At 40.0% G+C, this 19,532-nt stretch overlaps 1 protein-coding gene across 1 annotated transcript in view; it reads left to right on the top strand.

Moving 5' to 3' along the window:
• Positions 1-19,532, top strand: part of LOC135475723 (cationic amino acid transporter 2-like) — a 35,397-nt gene that overhangs the window by 14,084 nt on the left and 1,781 nt on the right. Inside the window, exons 2-6 of the mRNA XM_064755656.1 lie at positions 3,650-3,769; positions 5,931-6,126; positions 12,000-12,136; positions 14,414-14,535; positions 16,971-18,288. Coding sequence (XP_064611726.1) covers positions 3,650-3,769; positions 5,931-6,126; positions 12,000-12,136; positions 14,414-14,535; positions 16,971-18,288 — 1,893 coding nt within the window. The remainder of the gene's footprint in view (positions 1-3,649; positions 3,770-5,930; positions 6,127-11,999; positions 12,137-14,413; positions 14,536-16,970; positions 18,289-19,532) is intronic.

The raw sequence follows: 19,532 nt of genomic DNA on the forward strand, positions 1-19,532 counted from the left end.
ATAAACCGCTTGCAACATTACACACACTGCTTAGCCAGAATCTGTCCATAAGTAAATCACATTGCAAAGTCGATGATTTCTCTTTAAGGGTATTGTTTTGGATTTTTGAAGTAAATGGATCATTGCATAGTGGTACTGTGTGAAAACCACGTATGAAATTTCTCTTTGTAACACTCCAGGGAATAAGCTTTTTATTTTCGCGCTATGTTTTATCACGTTGTCGTCGACGTAGCTCCTCGAATTGACAGGAAAATGATCCCTGTAGAGGCCAACCCAGCGAATCCCACTTCATCTCATCGATGTCAGACGGATCAACTTTCGTCATCAACTGTCTGTATTAAATAAATATTGCTTCCACACTGGCCGTTGGTTTTCGTTGGCAGCGAGGTGACTGTTCGGATCGATGGGTAAACCAACGGTTCCCAAATACCGTGCCATAGCAGCCTCCCGAAATGTTTCTATGTACTTAGTCTATGAGGCGATGACCCGGCGGAGTAAGACGGCGGAGACAGATAGCCCGGGAATACAGTGAAATTCATAATTGATTTTATATATATATATATATATATATATATATATATATATATATATATATATATATATATATATATATATATATATATAAAATCAATTATGAATATATATATATATATGTTGGCCATTTGGTGCATATCTGTTGAACAAAAATAGACCCAACATGTATCAGTGTCTGCCTTAATTGTCTGTTCTCATAATGGATGTGCTTCTGGCATGTTTATTGGATGGTGCCAATTACTGCTGTAGGAATGCCGGCCACCTATACAGTCCACAAATGCATACCTGTGGATTGCCTTTTAGAAGAGTAAGATCCGTAAGTCTAAATAAACATGACATATCCGCCTCACTTGGCAAATAACATACATTTTTGGGACTGCGTCTAAAGCGTTTGGTCATCCGCGCAACAATGGTGTAAGCCGGCTGGGAGAAGATGATACCTTAGTCCTTCAACATCATAAACCTGACAGCTAGCATATGAATGAAATGTTCATAAGGGGGCATGGTGGCCTAATGGTTTGCGTGATCGCGCACAAGAATGGCACAGAGGCCTCTCATCAACAGGATCACCGTAAGCTCAACTCCAGGCCATGCTGGTTGCCTCTTCGGTCGTACGTGGGAAGGTCTGTCATCAATCTGCTGATGGGTGGGTTCCTCCTGGGCTCCGCCTGGCATCCTTCCACCATAATGCTGGTCGCCACCGTATAAGTGAAATATTCTCCAGTGCCATGTAAATCTCCATTCAGAAATGTTCATAAATACGACAAAAAGCGCCAATCAAGAAAATAAATAAACAGAAACAACCAAAATTCGCCATGTATATGGATATTTACTATATGTGCATGCGACAAGGCAAAGACATTATTGGGCATTTATTACAGTTCAGGCAAATCACACAATACCAGACTGTATAGGGAGATCGAAAAAGCTGCATATTTCTTTGAGTACTTTAATTCCATACTGGTTCACCATAGCATGCCATATAGTCTCTGAGAAATAAAATCTATATCTTTTTTATGATGATAATACATCTGATACAGTATCAGGCAAAATGGGTCTCTAGGTTTTCATCATATTTATAGAGGACAGTTTTCACAACCTCGCGTTCGGCTGGAATAAAGTCGACAAATAATATACCCCTTATACCTTACAACTGATATATTACCTCCAACCGCTAAAGTGTTTGCGTATTTCTGCTTTCGTTTTTGATTGTGTTCCAGGAAAGGAATGGCTAGTTTGAGTTAATACAGAACACATTCTTTTCTGGGGCTAAAACGTGTCACAGGCCGAGATATGGAATTAATTCACCTCCCTACAAAGCGACGGTTTGGCAGTTATCTGCTTGTTTGTACAAGCTATAATTATACCTCTGTGCGAAGCCAACTTTAATTACTGAAGGCCCATTTACATAAAAGACAATCTCCAAAGCGATGCTGTTCTGAATGATCGAGGTTGACAAAATTAAATAGTTCTGACTGGAAACCACTTAACTCAACAATACGCTTCAACCAAATTCCATCAGGTAGCCATACCTCATAACTGGCATCGCCTGCATAAAACACATCTCTTCAAGCATTAAAACGCCAGTCTTAATGCATAGACCAAGTGCTAAAAGCTTCCATTCTTGATTCCACTTTAATGAAGCAATAAACTGCATTAGCTTGGTATTTAAAATGTGTCGTATAAAATATGCTGTTGTCACATTAACTGACAGGATGGAGCGTGGTTTTGTTGCACATAATCGCGCGCGAGAGCGCCCTCACGCACATCCAAACCTGTTTAACACGTTATTTACAAAATAATAGCTTATTAGTACCTCAACCCTCTCAACTGAGCATATTTACACGCTATTTTAACACAAATATTCTGGAGCTACATAAAAAAAATTTCCGTTGAAGTGTGTTTGGGTTTGAGATGAAATAACTCAATACCAGTATTCATAAAGATGATCACTGTAAAGACAATAAATATATAAAATGGCAGTTGAACTATCAATTAATGGTTTCAGTACTTAGTTTTTAGTATTCTGATTTTGTTACCTTGGCCATATAACAATGTGTAATTGCATTGTTTATGGTTGTTGAACAGTTCTGTACGTTTACACTTCGCAAAATGTGGATAACGTATTGTCAACACAATCTACAGAAAAAGCTTTTTGTGTCTGGTTGATTCAATAGACAGATTTCAACTAACACTGAGGTTATTGGGTGATTTAACAGAGAGATTTTTTATCTAACAAGGATTCGGTGTAGCAATTCAACGGATATGTCGATATTTCCTCGGCATAACTATTTCAGGTCGTAAATTATGATGTTTATAATATATAATTCCAAACCAGTGAAGTCTATTAACTTGCAAGTAACATCACTCCTTTTTTTTTAGCTTATTCTGCTTAACCCATGGTGCGAGAGGTCGTGTGATTTGCTGCTATTTAAGCATTTATGTGAATAGTTAGAATAAAACCCTAAATGAGGTCAACTGACAAGAGGAGGTATGTCATCGGTTATGTGTGACCATTTGCCAACTATCACACAGTCGTCACTGCTCTGGTTAATTATATGTCACATACTGAAATTGAATGAGGTGCTGGTATGTACTATTACATAGGCGTACAGGCTTATTACTTCTTGTATTCGAAATTCGGAATACATTTACATTAAATGCATAGTATGCACGTCCCATTTCACCTTCGCCAAGATACATCTATAACCCCGACGATACGAACATTTGTTTGGAAAAAGTAATGGAACCGTAAAATGTCAAAAATAATTGGAACTTGCAAAATATGGCTTGTGAAACCTGTTTTGGTTTATACAACTGAAAAAGAATAATTTTGCGTGTAACGAGTATTTAATTTTGCTGTGCAAAACCGACAAATTTGATATCGAATTTTGAAAGCTCTTATTGATGTGAGAGCTTTATTTAACCAGTGTGAAAAATTTCCTTCGGTCAAAATTCCAGACGATAAAAAAAAACAAACCTTTTCTTCGCAGAAGATAACACATTTTGTTTATCCGCCCTGATAAGTTTCATGAGTCATTTTTTCTCTATCTCTGCTTTCTCAGTGCTTCTTCCTCATTGCAGTAGCCCTCATCTTTCTCTGTCTCTGTTTTAGGTGTGAGTTTCGGCGCAGGGTTGGGTGTGTACGTCGTGGTGCCTCACATAGCACGGGATGATGCCGGACCCGCCACGGCCCTGTCCTTCATCATTGCTGGAGTGACAGCCTTGCTTTGTGGTAAGAGCAATCGCTATCCTCCCTTTTCGACATAGCAAGACCAGCAGTTCCTTTTCGGTTTGTGTGGTAAAACAACAATTCAAACCTTTAATTTTTTTAAGGAAAATATATAATGATAGGTAGGAAAACTCAATTAGCAGTAAACATCTAGGTACAACATTATGCTCCCCCACAACTGTTTTTAGTTGTGGACCCATGTTCAAATCCGAGGTTAGGTCAGTCTGTTCAAGAAAACAATCACTTACAAGCTGTTAAATTGCAGCGTTCTTTTCTGATAATTTATGCTTCTTTTGATTTACCACCTTCGTCGACATGATCCATGCAAAAGTCCACAAAGTGAAAAGTAGCCAAAATGTTTCAAGCTAGTTATACAGGAGGCTAGAACAAGTAGACACGTGGCAAGCGCATCATCCATTTCGTTGTGGGTTAGTGGTTATTTCTCTTGTCACAGTTTTTTAAATTAGTCATCTACACGCAACATAGTTTGCACATTGACCAAGACTCAAATCACTGAGGTAGTATAATAACAGTGGTCAAGAATGTTCAGTCTGTTTACAGAAACCCTCAGTCATGGTCCGCTGTTTTGAAAGCGAGGTATTCTGAATTCGGAGAAACTCAAAGTAAATTATCGTTGGGTTTTTTTTTCAACCTTTGATTCCAAAGTGTATGGCATATCTTTCATTTTGCTAACCCTGAACATAACTCTAGCTAGCCTTGCGGCTGACTCTATCCCCTAGAACATGTACATCTGTATTTCATCGTTGTTCCCTCATCTTTTGTGCTGTCCATACATCTGCCCTCAGAGACTAGGTTGAGTAACGGTTTACAACCGTACATGGCTTAATCTCCGTCATTGATTTCATAACTAATTAAACATACTAACCGCGCCATTACAAATAACACATGCTACGAAATAAACAAGTATCTGTAAATCATACTTAATGCATAGACATGACTCCGTGCTCTAGACGTTGATAAACGGTATGGAAATGTTTGGCAAGATAAGAATGCACCCAGTACACCATTAATAATAATTGTTGTCGCCATTAATACATAGTACTACTAATACTATGTGAACATCATCATTAGTGTACCATATCGGAACCGCAGATTGCTGTAATATCCAATCTCCACCAACTTTGAAGAAATTTGAACCGACTTTGTTTCTTCTGCCATTTACTTGTAGCTCATGTGTACTTTTATTGTAACAGTTCCTGTTCTAAACTTGTTCTCGCTACGATAAGGCTGCAGAATTGCCGGTGAGGCGTTAAGCCGTAATCATTCATTCATTCATTTTATTGTAAGCTGAAGGTATAGAATACTTTGGTGTGGAATAATGTTTGTTTATAATGGAAGACCTATATATGGCTTTGTTACTACTATGGTAAAGATCATTACCGTGAGTTACTCATCGATTTTCTATGGTCCGTGGTCGATAATTCCATAAAGGTTGAGTACGTGAACTGCATCAATAAACAATGAACTGTTCCGCATGGATGGCTGCACAATCACACTGGATAGCAGTGCATAAAAAAAACACGTGCAGTGTGACGAATCCAAGCTAATTTACACCAGAAGGAATTCTGCTAGCTGACGCCCTGATTGCCCTGGTGATCGCCCTGTTTGAGAATGCCCCTCTAGAGACACGCGTGAGGACGCGTGATTCTGTAGTTGGCGACTGCGACGGTGTCTCGAATTGAAAGTTTATTAGAAAAGCGATGATATATGTAATAGTTTGTACTAGGCTATTTGTCTGGTCTCCTCCACTGTCACAAAACGGTTTATTACATTTACCACACATCATTTCCTTTCCAGGTCATTTTATATTGCAAAGCTAAACGCGTTGTGATTCTAAAGTGTCAGTATTTTTTCAAATATCCAAACGGCATTGGGCCATAAAATAATTTTATTCTTGAAAGTATACCACGTCGCCTTTAAATAGTAAGCGTAAATTTGCAATAGCTGTGATGTCTCGCAAAAAGTCTATGTCGTGTTACACATGTGCTTCTCGTTAGTTGAATGGCATATGCGGAAATGTCAGAGGTTTGCTTGACTGACCGATGGACAGGCAGGGCGACGTGTGGAGTTTGTTACCGGAGCTAAAACACAAACATGCATACAGATCAACTGGCATTTTAATGATGTTTATGTATCCTTATAGGTTTGTGCTATGCTGAGTGTGCTACTCGCATCCCACGGGCCGGTTCCGTTTACGTCTACACCTACACGGTATTCGGCGAATTGGCCGCGTTTGTGGCTGGGTGGACAATGGTGCTGGAATACATACTAGTTGGAGCAGTTTCCGGGAAGGCGTGGGGACAGTATTTGGATTACCTATTTGATGGCCAAATTGGAAAGTAAGTACACGTGTCTTTTGTTGTTTGATTTGGCCCTTAAAATCGGCCTCATGCCCTGTTTTGTATTCTGGGTTGGCGAAAGAAAACAAAACAGTAGTACGCACGCACCATGTCAACAAAAGGAATGTATGATTTATTTATTTATTTATTTGATTCCTGTTTTACGCCCAGCTCACCAGTATTTCACTTATACGACGGCAGTCATCGTTAGGGTAAGAGGAAACCGGGCAGAGCCCGGTAGAAACCCCATGAATGTATGAAGACCCCAAGGTAGATGTTGGCAGAGCCGCAGTGCTAGATGCCATTGTTATGTATTGCCAAACTCAAGGGTGCTTCCCATTCATAGGACAGTTTTATGTGCGGAGGAAACCTTGAATGCAGGTGGTAAACCGCCAACCTTTGGCAAGTTAGTGACAAACTTTCCCTCTTGTGACGTGATTTTCATGTTGCGTACAAGATGTTTTGGAGTGAGTGAGTGCTTGGGGGTTTAACGTCATACTTAACAATTTTTCAGTCATATGACGAAGAAGGAATAGAGTACATGTTATGTGCCTCCTTGTCGCAGGACAGATTTCCACTGCTCTTTTATCTAGTGCTGCTTCACTGAGACGGCTTATGGAAGACAAGTAAGGCGCCCCGCCCAAGCCATTATACTGATATGGGTCAAACAGTCGTTGCCCCATCCTCTTCATGCTGAACGCCATTCGAGGAAGTTACAATTTCCTCTGTTAAGGTCTTAGGTGTGACTCGACTCAGGATTGATCCTGGATCTACCGCTCCCGAAGCGGACGCTCTAAAGAACTTTTGTAGCGGCGCAACGTACCACCGAGCAACTTACATCACTTTGTGTGCCAGAGGTTTTGTAGCGGCTCACCTTCCCACTGAACCACATCCGGTATTTTGTGTGCCAGCGGTTTTGTAGGGGCGCACTATTCCACTGAACCACATACCGCCCCTTGCATTGCATGCCAGATTTTTTCCCAGGGGTTGGTGGGGGAATGGGGAGGAGTCGACTTGTGGACAATATAGATTTGTGGTCATTTGCTCTCAGTTAATAAAGAAACAGAAGTTTGATATATAGTTATTAACGAAATTCCTGACAAAACTACATCTGAACTAACACCTGCCTCATTCTTGAACAAAGAAAAGGAGCCAGTTAATATCCAACAGTGTGTTCGGTTCTCAAATGTTTTCATCATTAGAGATGTCCAAAGCCTTTTCTGATCGCACCTGGGAGTTTCATCGTTACCTGGTTTACCCACCAGGCTTTTTATAAGATTTCTGCTAGAATTTCTTCTAGAATTTCTCATGATTTTGCGGAAACGTCAGCCTATCATGCCAGCTCAGAAGAAAACATAGGACATGTAATGACACACCGGTATGGAATGATGGACTACCTGAAGTAGGCAATTAGCCACACGTCTTGTAAAGTCAAAGCCAGCTCCAGATGTCAGCGTGCCATGTTACGTGTAGTTTCCAAACCTTGTGCATCATTATAACTAGTTGACCTTTAAGTTAAAACTTGTATTCATCGTGGCGACGTAGGAGGCGAAATATTGTGATAGAGCAAGCAGAAAAGAAGTGGGAATATGCTATGTTAACGTGATTAAACATCATGGTAGAGATAGAAGACGCGAATGTGAAATGTGTGACGTAAACGTGACCAATCGTCGTGAGAGGACAGAAGCGGGATTGAGCTGTGCTAACGTGACCAAATACGGGATACAGCTAGCCGAAAATAATGTAGAATGTACATGTGTTATGTTAACGTGAATAAATATCGTGATATCGTCATAGAACTAGAAGACCCGAAGCGGGAATATGTTATGTTAACGTGACCAAATATCGTGATGAACAAGCAGAGCAGAAGAGGGAATGAGTTATCTTAATGTGACCAAACATCATGATACAGCTAGCAGACAAGAATCGGGAATGAGCTTTGTTAACACCATGAAATCCACTCCAATGTCTATCTGTTTTTTTAAGGTTGAATCATCAATTCTGCATCGAGCTGTTGTGCTTTCCTCCTTTTTTTTGCCATATGTTATTTGGTATTGCGACGTCATGCCAGAATGCATGAACACCAAAATAAAAATATACAAGCTAATATATCTTATGTATCACCGAATGACTGCTGGTCGTCATATGACTGAAAAATTATTAAGAACGATGTAAAGTACTCGGGTAACCTCAAAGAGGAGAATATAACAATTAACAAAAAGCTGTAAAATTTATACAGTGTACAGAAACTTAAAAACTTCTCAACGGGTAATGTTGTGACACAAAAAATGAGTAAAAATAACTCAAAAGTTTCTGCTTTAAACATCCGATTGGCTGATTTTAATCTCGAAAAATCAGCTGTGATAATAAATACTTCTAACTCGTAGTCATCAAGAAAAGAAATGCAAAGAAACCAGCTTTGTTATTTGTCCAGTCGGGATCGAGCGTTTTCTTCCCGAAAATAGAGGCAGATGGTATAATCACGCCGCTCCCCGTACATGGGTACATGTTGGTGACGTGAAAAAGAAAACATGTGTCTTTATGTACTAGGAGGAGATATTATCAGTCATTTGTGTTTTAACTGAAAAAAATCTCACATTTCAAATCATATTCTCCTGGCATCAACACGAATATAGCATTAGGCTTCAACGGTTTACTTTCAAATCTGTTTTATGGTGATGTATTTAAGTATCAGATTTTCAGGTGCTTTATTGCCCATAATGGTAAATGAGAATAAATCTCTATCACACTCAAGATAGTGGCTATCTGTTTTCCAATTTTATGGTGGTACAGATTTGTTGCCAAGGCTACCAGTGCTAAAATATTAATTGACGTATTGGATATTCTCTAGGCTATTCTGAATAGTCTACACTCCTGTCCTTGGGTGCCATGTGAATAAATCTCCCTGAGGTTCTGTGGTCGAATCCATCTCCCGTTAACCATCGCTCCTATAAACAAGTGATTCGAGAGAAATGCGTGGTTTAAGCACAACTGTCTTGGATAAGTCAAACAACACTGCACAAAAACGCAAATCAGCTCCATCATTAATCTTTCTGGGTTATGGGTTACGGGTTATTCTTTATTTATGCTGTTTGGTGAAGTGTCTTGAGGTCAAAACCTTTCTATAAACATTTTTCTTTGTACATTAGTAATGAATGTAATCAGTGTTCGTTACTATGAGAACGTAATGATGATAGGGGAAATATGCAGCCAAATGGTGATGACAGCCGATAAGTGAGAGACGCGATTCAAAATAAGTTTATTGTGTTAATGATTAGAACATACGCTATCTGCTATCTAGAAAATGGGTTTTAAAACCTCAGGAATGACCGTACATGGTGTACATGTATCACACAGTTGTAGGGATGTCACCAAGCGTGGCTTTACACTGGGCATTTAACTCACGAGTTTCAATTTAGTTGGTCGCAATCCATTATCTGAAAAACAATGAAACGTTTGTCACTCGAAGACAGCTGATACAACATGGCGCTTTTCCAAGAATGCTCCTTTCAGGAAAAGCCGGTTCTCATGAGTTGACGTCACAAGCAAATGTCAACACTAATGATTTAATTAATTTAATTATGTTAATTTATTTTGTGTTAACATCTGTACCTTCTATGAGGCACATTCTCTCCAGCCACCTGCTGCAGACTAATTAAGAAATTTGTCATGAGCAGTGTGACTGGCTCTGCCCGTGCATTGTGGCATATGAATGTGAGATAAAAAAAATACAGGTTATTAATCTATATTCTCCTGATGGTTGGTGAATCATCTGACGCTTTTGTTTCATTATTTCTTGTTTTGTTTTTTAATATTTACCGCCAACAGCACCAGAGAATAGAATATCCTGAAGCGCAAGTACGAAAGCTTACAGCTGATGTTCACGGCTGAAATCAATGCATCTTTTTGTATAGTGTATTTGACAAGATTTTCAAAGGAAAAACAGCCAAACACTGATGAACTTTGGCTGATTGTGCTCTGATACTTTGACCTGTGTCTTCAGAATTCATATTACTGCCTAAAAACGATAGACAGCACGAAGTTGGTTAATCCCTCCAAGGGCCTGTCACATCGGCCCTGCACTTACCAGAGCGAGATTCGAGGACCATGGTTTTAAACCCGTGGGATCTGAACAGACGTCTCAAACCTGGCCGCCTCTCAGGCGTTGCATTTAATAACTTGTTGAGCTGAATGTGATAGTAAAGTGGATGAAGCGCTGGAGGCTGCGTTAAAGGCTAACGTCACTTATATACAGTGACAGGTTTAGCGCTTCGCCGGCTGTCGACACGAGCCTATTATACAACATAATATATCTATCCCTTGACGGCTCCCGGGCCAGTACTTGAGTTTATCCGGGAACGAGACCAGCCAGGCTGTAAAACGCATTATTAAGAAGGCTGTCGAATATACCTGTCAGGCGAGACAGGTGAAGTGGTTATATCATAATAATAGAGTAAAGTGATTTTGTCTGAAAAAAAAAAATGAGAAAAAAATACGAGCGAATTGTACCTACTTAAGATTCCATCTCCATGCAAGAAAAAAAAAGATTGAATAAAAGCCGTCGGTGTTTTATCGACAAAAGCACTGATCGTGATCAAACCGAAATTCCCACAATTGGAAACGCGTGACGTCATTTATTGTCATGGAAATAGTGTTATTCTCTGGTTGTTTACAGACAAAGGATTGCCGCAGCCGTTTCTGGATACTACGCCTAGAGTGTAAAATAATGTTGAAATATTACACACTGGGCTCGAACGTTGCGCTGGCGAGATAGAAGAATTCGTCGAGACAAATATCGGAAATGCATTATAACAATCAAATAACAAAATTAGCGTATCGTATATTTATCGTTTAACCAAGGGATTGGTTGGTTCTCTCCTTTCGTCATTTCTTTTGAGTATAAACGAAATCGGTAGAGGAAATTGCATCTCAAAGCTATCGTTTACCTAGCCTAAAGTTATGCCACTGACTAATTAAGAGTGAAGGTGTATATCACACTCGCAATTATGCTTGAGAACTTAAGTATTTTTGGCTTGTTGGCCTATACAAGGAGTTGACTGTTCACGTGTCCATCCGTTGCTTGTAAGGTGGCTCTTCGCTGTATGCCGGTGTTTAATGAAAGCATGACGTGTTTCGCAACCAGATGCTTCAGAAAGGCAGCGATATAAATGAGAGATATGGAGACATCTTATCACCTAACTAATATTAACTAAGTTATGTTGACGATGCCTGGAAGTTATTCCCTTGCCTACCGATAGTGAAATGAAAAGACATCTGACAGAAGAGCGTCATGCTCCTTTCAAAGTTTCTGTTTGTACTAGTTGTGATAACAGATACCAAATCGATACATTAACTAAGCAGCCACTACTGTTTATTTTTATCCAACCCATATCCCAATGTGTGCCTGTTCAAGTTAATTATCTAGCAAGTATTTATTTATTTATTTATTTAACTGATTGGCCTTTTACGCCGTTCTCGAGAATATTTCACTTATACTACGGCGGGAAGGGTCATGGTGAAAGGATACCTAACAAGCATAAAAAATCAATCAATCATACGATTACTCAAATCTATACAATTCTCATCCAATGAAAGAATATACGAAAGTTAACTAATTAAACTAGACATTACACTTTTGATTTCTTAATATGCAATTAGTTCTATTTCAGATAACAATCACTGTGCGCGTGAACCAGATAACCATTCAGTCAATGATCATAAATTGCTCGCTGGATTAATCAGTTCAATTGATGAATCAATCATGAAATAATCAACCAGTTAAACACTCAGTCAGTCATTCATCTTCTGAATCAATAATAATTTAAACAACCAATCAATCCCTTGGTCTCACTAGTAGCATTGTCTTTTTTCAGAGCATTGTCCAAGAAGCTCTTCCTACAGTTGGGACCGCATTTAGAGGACCACTTGGATTTACCCGCCTTCTCTGTTATAATAGCCGTAGTGTTCATCTCGGCTCTGTTAGCAAAGGTGAGTTACTTACTCAGCTGTGGCTATCATAGCGCTCAAGCATCATAAAAAACGCCCGCCATATCCCCTTATACGGAGAAATTTGTCAAAACCATTTATCTTGAGCGTCGCAGGAAAATAATTTACCAAGAGTATGTCTCCTGTGGGACCTCGCCATTTTCATTCATAATGAATAGGTATTATTCGCTTTAGAAATTCCCGATTCTTCAAACGTTGATTTAGCCAAAAATATGTTGTCTGTAACACTATAGGACATGTAGGGCGAAGTCTAGAGCCTTTAGAATTTTTAGAATTAGATTAAGCTTTTACACGTGTTGTTATCATTGGTGTCATGGTGTTCAATTAATCAATAGATCTTGATTTTTGTTTCATGAAATATATAATTATACCATCTTCCCTTATCATAATCAAGACAATCCCAAAAGGGACGAAAGGTCGTGGAGCATAGTATGGTAACACGTCACTTACCACCAAGGGGAAATGTAACGAAGCTTGGATTTTCGCTTCGTTACTCTTTGTGAAGGCAGATTGAAAGCTCTATGGACTAGCTGATGCTTTTCCTGACAGTCTGGACGTATTAGAATAATACGTACGTCTGACAGCTGAGATAATCCCTGGGCATTTCCGACGTGTTGAGCAGCTGTCTAGCTTTTGCCCCTCGTCGGTTCGAGCTATGTCCACGGAGCCTCTGGGAAGGTTTATGCATTCTGACAACCCGATGGGAGACAAATTTTCCGTCCGCCTTCTTTGGGTTCCGGTGTTCCATCTAGGCATGTGATGAACCTTTCTGGAAGGATGCAATTAGAGGTGATCCCCGAAGTCAAGCCAAGCGCTCTGCAGATCCTATGTACACGGTCCTGCTAATTGTCGGACCGGAAGTTCGTAACCATGCCTTGAGGTCATATGTATTCCACACGGACGGCGACAAACGGCATGGGGCCGGAGGGGTCATACTAATTAGCGGAATAGAAGATACGAAGAAAAGGACGCGAATAGCATCCGTACCCAGACAAAAGTAACATTAGCTTGTTAACCAACAGTGAAATTATATGTGTCAACCTGTTGATACACATAAGCTCTCGAGGTCTAATTAACAACAATAAAGATACTCTTACAATCCTTACAATGATCACAAGTGATTCTCAACACTGTATGTAGAACTGAAGTTCACTTCTAGGAACTTTTATCATCCCTGTGTATACACATGTTTACCTTGTACAAAAATAGTATATTTTTAAAACGGAAACTATAGGCCTGAGGTTATAAAATAGATTAAGGGGAAGAACGCTTTCAATTTCCCTTTCACACCATGCCCTGAAATAATTCACGTTGCTGAGGACGCGAGTATTTTAAAAAAGGACAGCAGACCTTGCTAAGGTATTAAACTATCTCATCGTACCAGATACCTCATGCACCGACTACTTCATCAAAGCGCAAAGTGCAATAAATCGAGAAATTGTCTGTCCCGCCCCTGGATTGAACCCGGGCCTCATGTGTCACTGGTTGGTAGCCTTATAGAAGGTGATACCAAAGTTGCCAAACATTTTGCCAACTCACATGATACAGTAGGATTATTTTTACCTTTAGCGACACAACAGTTTGATCTCATGATTCCCCTTTTAGAAAAAAGCGATGTTCATTTATAAGACGGGGAATAAAAGCTTGAACATGAAAATTTTGCATGCTTTCGTCGTTCTGAAGTCATGCCCATTCTACTTATGAAATCGTGTCTTTCTTCCACCGTTGGAAACCATGCGTCAGCAAATCCTACCTTCGTGGATGGCTGTTTCTTAGAGTACAAGTAACACCAGATTTAAAACTTATTAACTTAACACATGACAGATGTTATCAATAGATGCCAAAAAACTTTGCTTGGTGGAAAATTAAGCAAACAACGTGACAAATTAAACATGTTATGGTGAAATTGAATGTTTCAGAACAGTTTGCCACGATCATAAGGGGTATTATGTTAGATTATGACCATTACATAACTTGCAAATGCATTTTGTGCCATTCAAAAAAGAATAAAAAATTAATGCATAAGGTTTCTGGAAACAGTTTATTTTTTAACATGTTGTTTACTTTGTTTGAGAACTTTTCGATCTATCCGATACAAGATATTAATATTTTTTAACTATTTTGTTGTGTTTTTTTTTTAATCAAAATTGTATTTTTCAGTCCCTAATACAAGTACTAATGTTCACTTGTTCTAATTTTCACATGGTTTATTTTGTCTTGGGTTATGTTCAGTTTAATATGAAAATCATACCTTTTTCTTTCCAGTCCCTGGCGATACTAGTGTTCATCCTGACAATAGTAAGTGTATTGATCATCACCGCGATTGTCTGCGTTGGCTTCTACCATGTGGACAGCCAGAACTGGAAGGAGCCACCGGGATTCTTCGCCAACGGAATGCTTGGTGTAAGTGTGTTTTCATCCATACATTGCACTGTTACCCGACTAACAGTGTTCGACAACCTTTGTAATATACAGAAACATGAACCCCGGTGTAATATCTGCTACCTGGATTGCCAAGGATTGTTACTACAGAATCACCCTTTTGACATATGGGGTGTAGTTCATGAAAATGAATTGATAGGAAACACCGGTTAAGGTTTGAAATTAATTTACTTTCTTAACTGATCGGGGTTTCCGTGACCAAGGTGGTTGCTTTACAGCGCATTGCAATGACCTAGGAGCCTTTTACCAATGTAGTCGCTATGAACCCGAGTCCAGCTCATGCAGGCTTCCTCTGTACCTTCCGCTGTACGTAGGAAGGTCTGCCAACAACCTGCGGATGGTCGTGGCTTTCCCCTAGGCTCTGCCCGGATTCGTCTTATCATAATGCTGTTCGGCGTCGTATAAGTGAAATATTCTTCAGTACGACATGAAACGCCTATCGAATAGACAAATAAATCGTAACTGACCCATGTCTTATACAAATTGAAATTCAGTGATTGTAAGTGTCAATCGTCAATTAACTATAAACCTGAACGTCTTGATATAATTGCGGTGAACAACGGATGTAGGCCTATTGAGGTGAACAAACGGATGTAGGCCTATTTGCTATATGTATAAACATGAAGACCTCGATGTCATTGCGGTGAACAAACGGATGTAGGCCTGTTTACTACATTTATAAACATGAAGACCTCGATGTAATTGCGGTGAACAAACGGATGTAGGCCTGTTTACTACATATGTAAACATGAAAACCTCGATGTAATTGCGGTGAACAAACGGATGTAGGCCTGTTTACTACATATGTAAACATGAAGACCTCGATGTCATTGCGGTGAACAAACGGATGTAGGCCTGTTTACTACATTTATAAACATGAAGACCTCGATGTAATTGCGGTGAACAAACGGATGTAGACCTGTTTACTACATATGTAAACATGAAAACCTCGATGTAATTGCGGTGAACAAACGGATGTAGGCCTGTTTACTACATATGTAAACATGAAAACCTTGATGTAATTGCGGTGAACAAGCGGATGTAGGCCTATTTGCTACATGTATAAACATGAGGACCTCGATGTAATTGCGGTGAACAAACGGATGTAGGCCTATTTGCTACATGTATAAATATTAAGACCTCGATGTAATGGCGGTGAACAAACGGATGTAGGCCTATTTGCTATATGTATAAACATGAAGACCTTGATGTAATGGCGGTGAACAAACGGATGTAGGCCTGTTTACTACATGTATAAACATGAAGACCTCGATGTAATTGCGGTGAACAAACAGATGTAGGCCTGTTTACTACATTTATAAACATGAAGACCTCGATGTAATTGCGGTGAACAAACGGATGTAGGCATGTTTACTACATATATAAACATGAAAACCTTGATGTAATTGCGGTGAACAAACGGATGTAGGCATGCATCAACATGAAGACCTTGGAATTAATTGCGGTGAACAAACGGATGTAGGCCTGTTTACTACAAGTATAAACATGAAAACCTTGATATAATTGCGGTGAACAAACTGAGAAAGGCCAGTGTACTACATGTATAATTTACTACATGTATGAACATGAAAATCTTGATATAGTAGCGTTGAACAAACTGAGATACATGTAGGCCTACAAGGAATCACCACATGGGTTCAATTAAACAACTGACAATTTTCAAATAGATACGTGCACAGCTGCTACGTAAAGTATTAGCAATATCAAATCTGTATATATGACAAAATCGTGATATATACCCCTTAGTTATTCCTGGGATCAGGTGAATTAAAGGGTTAGTACAGATTTGTTAAACATTTGCTCCACGTTTAATGAAAGAGTGTCTTATTTGAATCTGATCGTATTAGATATACGTGCAAGTTATATATGACTTTAAGGCAACACTGTCTTATAGACAGCTCATACTGGCTTCCTCTCTGGCCGTACGTGGGAAGGCCTTGCAGCAACATGCGGATGGTCGTGGGTTGAGTACGGCGCAAAAACACCCGTAATTTACACAAAAATATTCTTAAAACTTGTTTTACATTTACGTAACTTCTAATAATATCTGAGGGTTTCTGCAGTATGTGACTTCCCGCTGGGCCAATGAAAGCGATTTTAGCAGAATAAAATTTGAGCTTTAAGAATGCTGCTGTAGAGTAAGTTTTCGTCTAGACATACAAATAATCTCAAAACTGGTTTCTAAAATTTGCACACCTTTCAGTCATATCTCATGGTTATTCCACAGGACATAACTGAAAATTTGGAAAAGCCTTGTCCAGCGGTACAACATTATTTCTTAAGAGCAGCATTTTTATTGCTTTTTCAGTAAGATAGGGTTTTACAACAAACTACCACCGTTCCTTATGTCTGTGTTTTTCATTTCATTTAACCAGGTACTCCAGGGGTCGGCTGCCTGTCTCGTGTCTTTTATTGGAATTGATGCTATCGCTAATCTGGCAGAGGACACTAGAGTGCCGTGTAAAATGATCCCGAAGGCGGTCTCCACAGCGTTCCTCTGTCTCTTCGTGGTCTTCTTTGGATTGTCCCTGGCCTTAACCCTGGTCTACTGCTGGAAAAATCTGCCATCGACTGTGGCCATCGCCAGGTCGTATTCTGCTCGAGGAATCACAGGCTCAAACTACGTTATCGGAGTTGGCGGTTTGCTAGCTCTTTTGGCTTCCCTGCTCTGTTCAATGTTCTGTCTTCCCAGGGCAATCTACGCAATGGCCAACGACCGTCTTTTGGTGAAGTTCTTGTCATTTGTAAGCGAGGTTACTCAGGCACCTATAGTTGCCTCCTGTATTGGCGGCACCATCACCGCTCTCTTCGCAACCCTCGTCTGCTTGGAAACCTTAATACATATGCTTTCCATTGGGACGTTATTTGCCTTCGGTTTGACAGCTGCCTGTACCCTTTTCCTTCGATACGACCAACAAATTGTAGGTTTACATAAAGAGTACGAAGATTTGTACGACATTCTCCAATCGACCACTTTGGCTGGAACTGACAACCCTGAAGTACCTCAAGCTGGGGTTAAGCGAGGCCAATTACAAATGCCCTCCACAATTCGGCCTCGCCCGCCCGACGGCGAGGACACGGTAGATTTAAGCTCAGAACAAACGTCCGCAACGCGCTGGCCAATTCGGAAGTCGGCATCTGCTGACACTGTGTCTTCCCGCCTAGATTCCACCAGTTATGTTTGCACTCCGGGCTCGCATCTTGACATGCAAATAAATCAGATTGACATTCTGCCAGACAAGGATATGACTAACGATTCAGCGAGGCCAATATTAAAGGACACAAGAACCAAACGTAAAATGTACGTCATGGTTCAGAGTTCAAGCTTGTCCAGCATCGTTACAGCTGTCAGTGAATATACAATTTCTCCTTCGGTGGACTCATTGCGTGTCGTCAAAACCGCGACTCTGGTGCTTGTGTTTGCCTCCTTGTCAATGGCAATTTTAACAATTTGTGGGAATACGTATATCGCCAAGGCTGACTGGTGGGCGATATTTTTCTTGTCTGTTTTCATCGTTTCCATATCGGGGGCAATATACTGCATAGCCAGACAGCCGAGGAACCACACAAAGCTTCTGTACACAACACCCTATGTGCCATTTGCCCCTGTGGCTGGACTGTTCCTAACAGTCACACTGGCTGTAGCCTTGCCGCCTTTGGCATGGATTCGCTTTGTTATATGGATTGGCATTGGTAAGTCTTCATAACCACAAAATCTATTTATCCCACAGAGACATTTTGAGTAGGCATATTCATCGAGGACATCAAACATCTTTTATACAAACAAAAGTCCAGTGAAATAGTCAATACTATATATTTTCGTATTGAATAACGAAATCACCCATTCCCCAGTATGCGGAAGATGACTCTTATGGTAAAAGTTCATACGAAAATGAAAGTACGCAGTCCTATGCAACTGGGATCGATTGGTAACAGCAAACGGACATGAATGAAGAACAATCAGTCACTATAAAATTTTAAAGATTAAAAAAAAACGGTTATATTTATTTATTTATTTATTTGATTGGTGTTTTACGCCGTACTGAAGAATATTTCACTTATAGGACGGCAGCCAAAATTATAGTGGGAGAAAACCGGACATAGCCCGGGGAAAACCCCACGACCATCCACAGGTTGCTGGTTACAAGTTACACCGCTGTGTACGAGCAATACAGGTGCATTTACATTCTAAAGGAAAAAGCAAAGCTATTTTTTCAGTTAGCGCTCACAACGCTGTGTTTAGTTAATGATAAAAGATGTTTCTCTCAAGGTATTAATTTTCACACTATTTCTCTTACGTGGGAAAGTTTGCCAGCAACCTGTGGCTAGTCCCCCGGTCCCCCCAGCCGTTCTACGTCTACATCATAATATCGATTTTAAGACAGCGTTTCCTTCGCCCAATGAACAGGGTTAAAAGGGAGAGGACAACGACTTTCATCCATCTACATTGTGCCAAGCTTTGTTTTTGCGTACCGAAGCCCAAAGACATTGCATGGCCTATCAATTACATATATACTTTCTTACCAGGATTTTTGGTCTCCCAAAATGTTTTGTCGACACTTAAGTACACTATCTGAATCTGATACAAAGTTCACTTTGCCACAGCTAAGTCTTAATTTCCTGAATAAAAACCATGGGACACTGAAATCCATGCAAAGAGGGGAAGCACGGCAAAAACAGTGCAATATATTATCCCTTGTGCCTTTATCCAACTGATGGGAATTATTGATGAAAATATCCCTGATTAAACCGCTTAAGCTGTGTGCTGGCTGAGCCTACGTATTACAACCGTTGAGTGCTGAGAAGCAAGCCTTCACTAGCACAAAACGAGTGTCTTTATTTCATGGCTCTGGGCCAAAGAAACAACAATTTACTTGATTTGAACACAAAATGGTTATTGCTGTAAAGCACAAGTGACTTTGCTGCCAGTTGATTAG

Source organism: Liolophura sinensis, chromosome 9, assembly GCF_032854445.1.
Source record: "Liolophura sinensis isolate JHLJ2023 chromosome 9, CUHK_Ljap_v2, whole genome shotgun sequence".
NCBI classification, from domain to species: domain Eukaryota; kingdom Metazoa; phylum Mollusca; class Polyplacophora; order Chitonida; family Chitonidae; genus Liolophura; species Liolophura sinensis.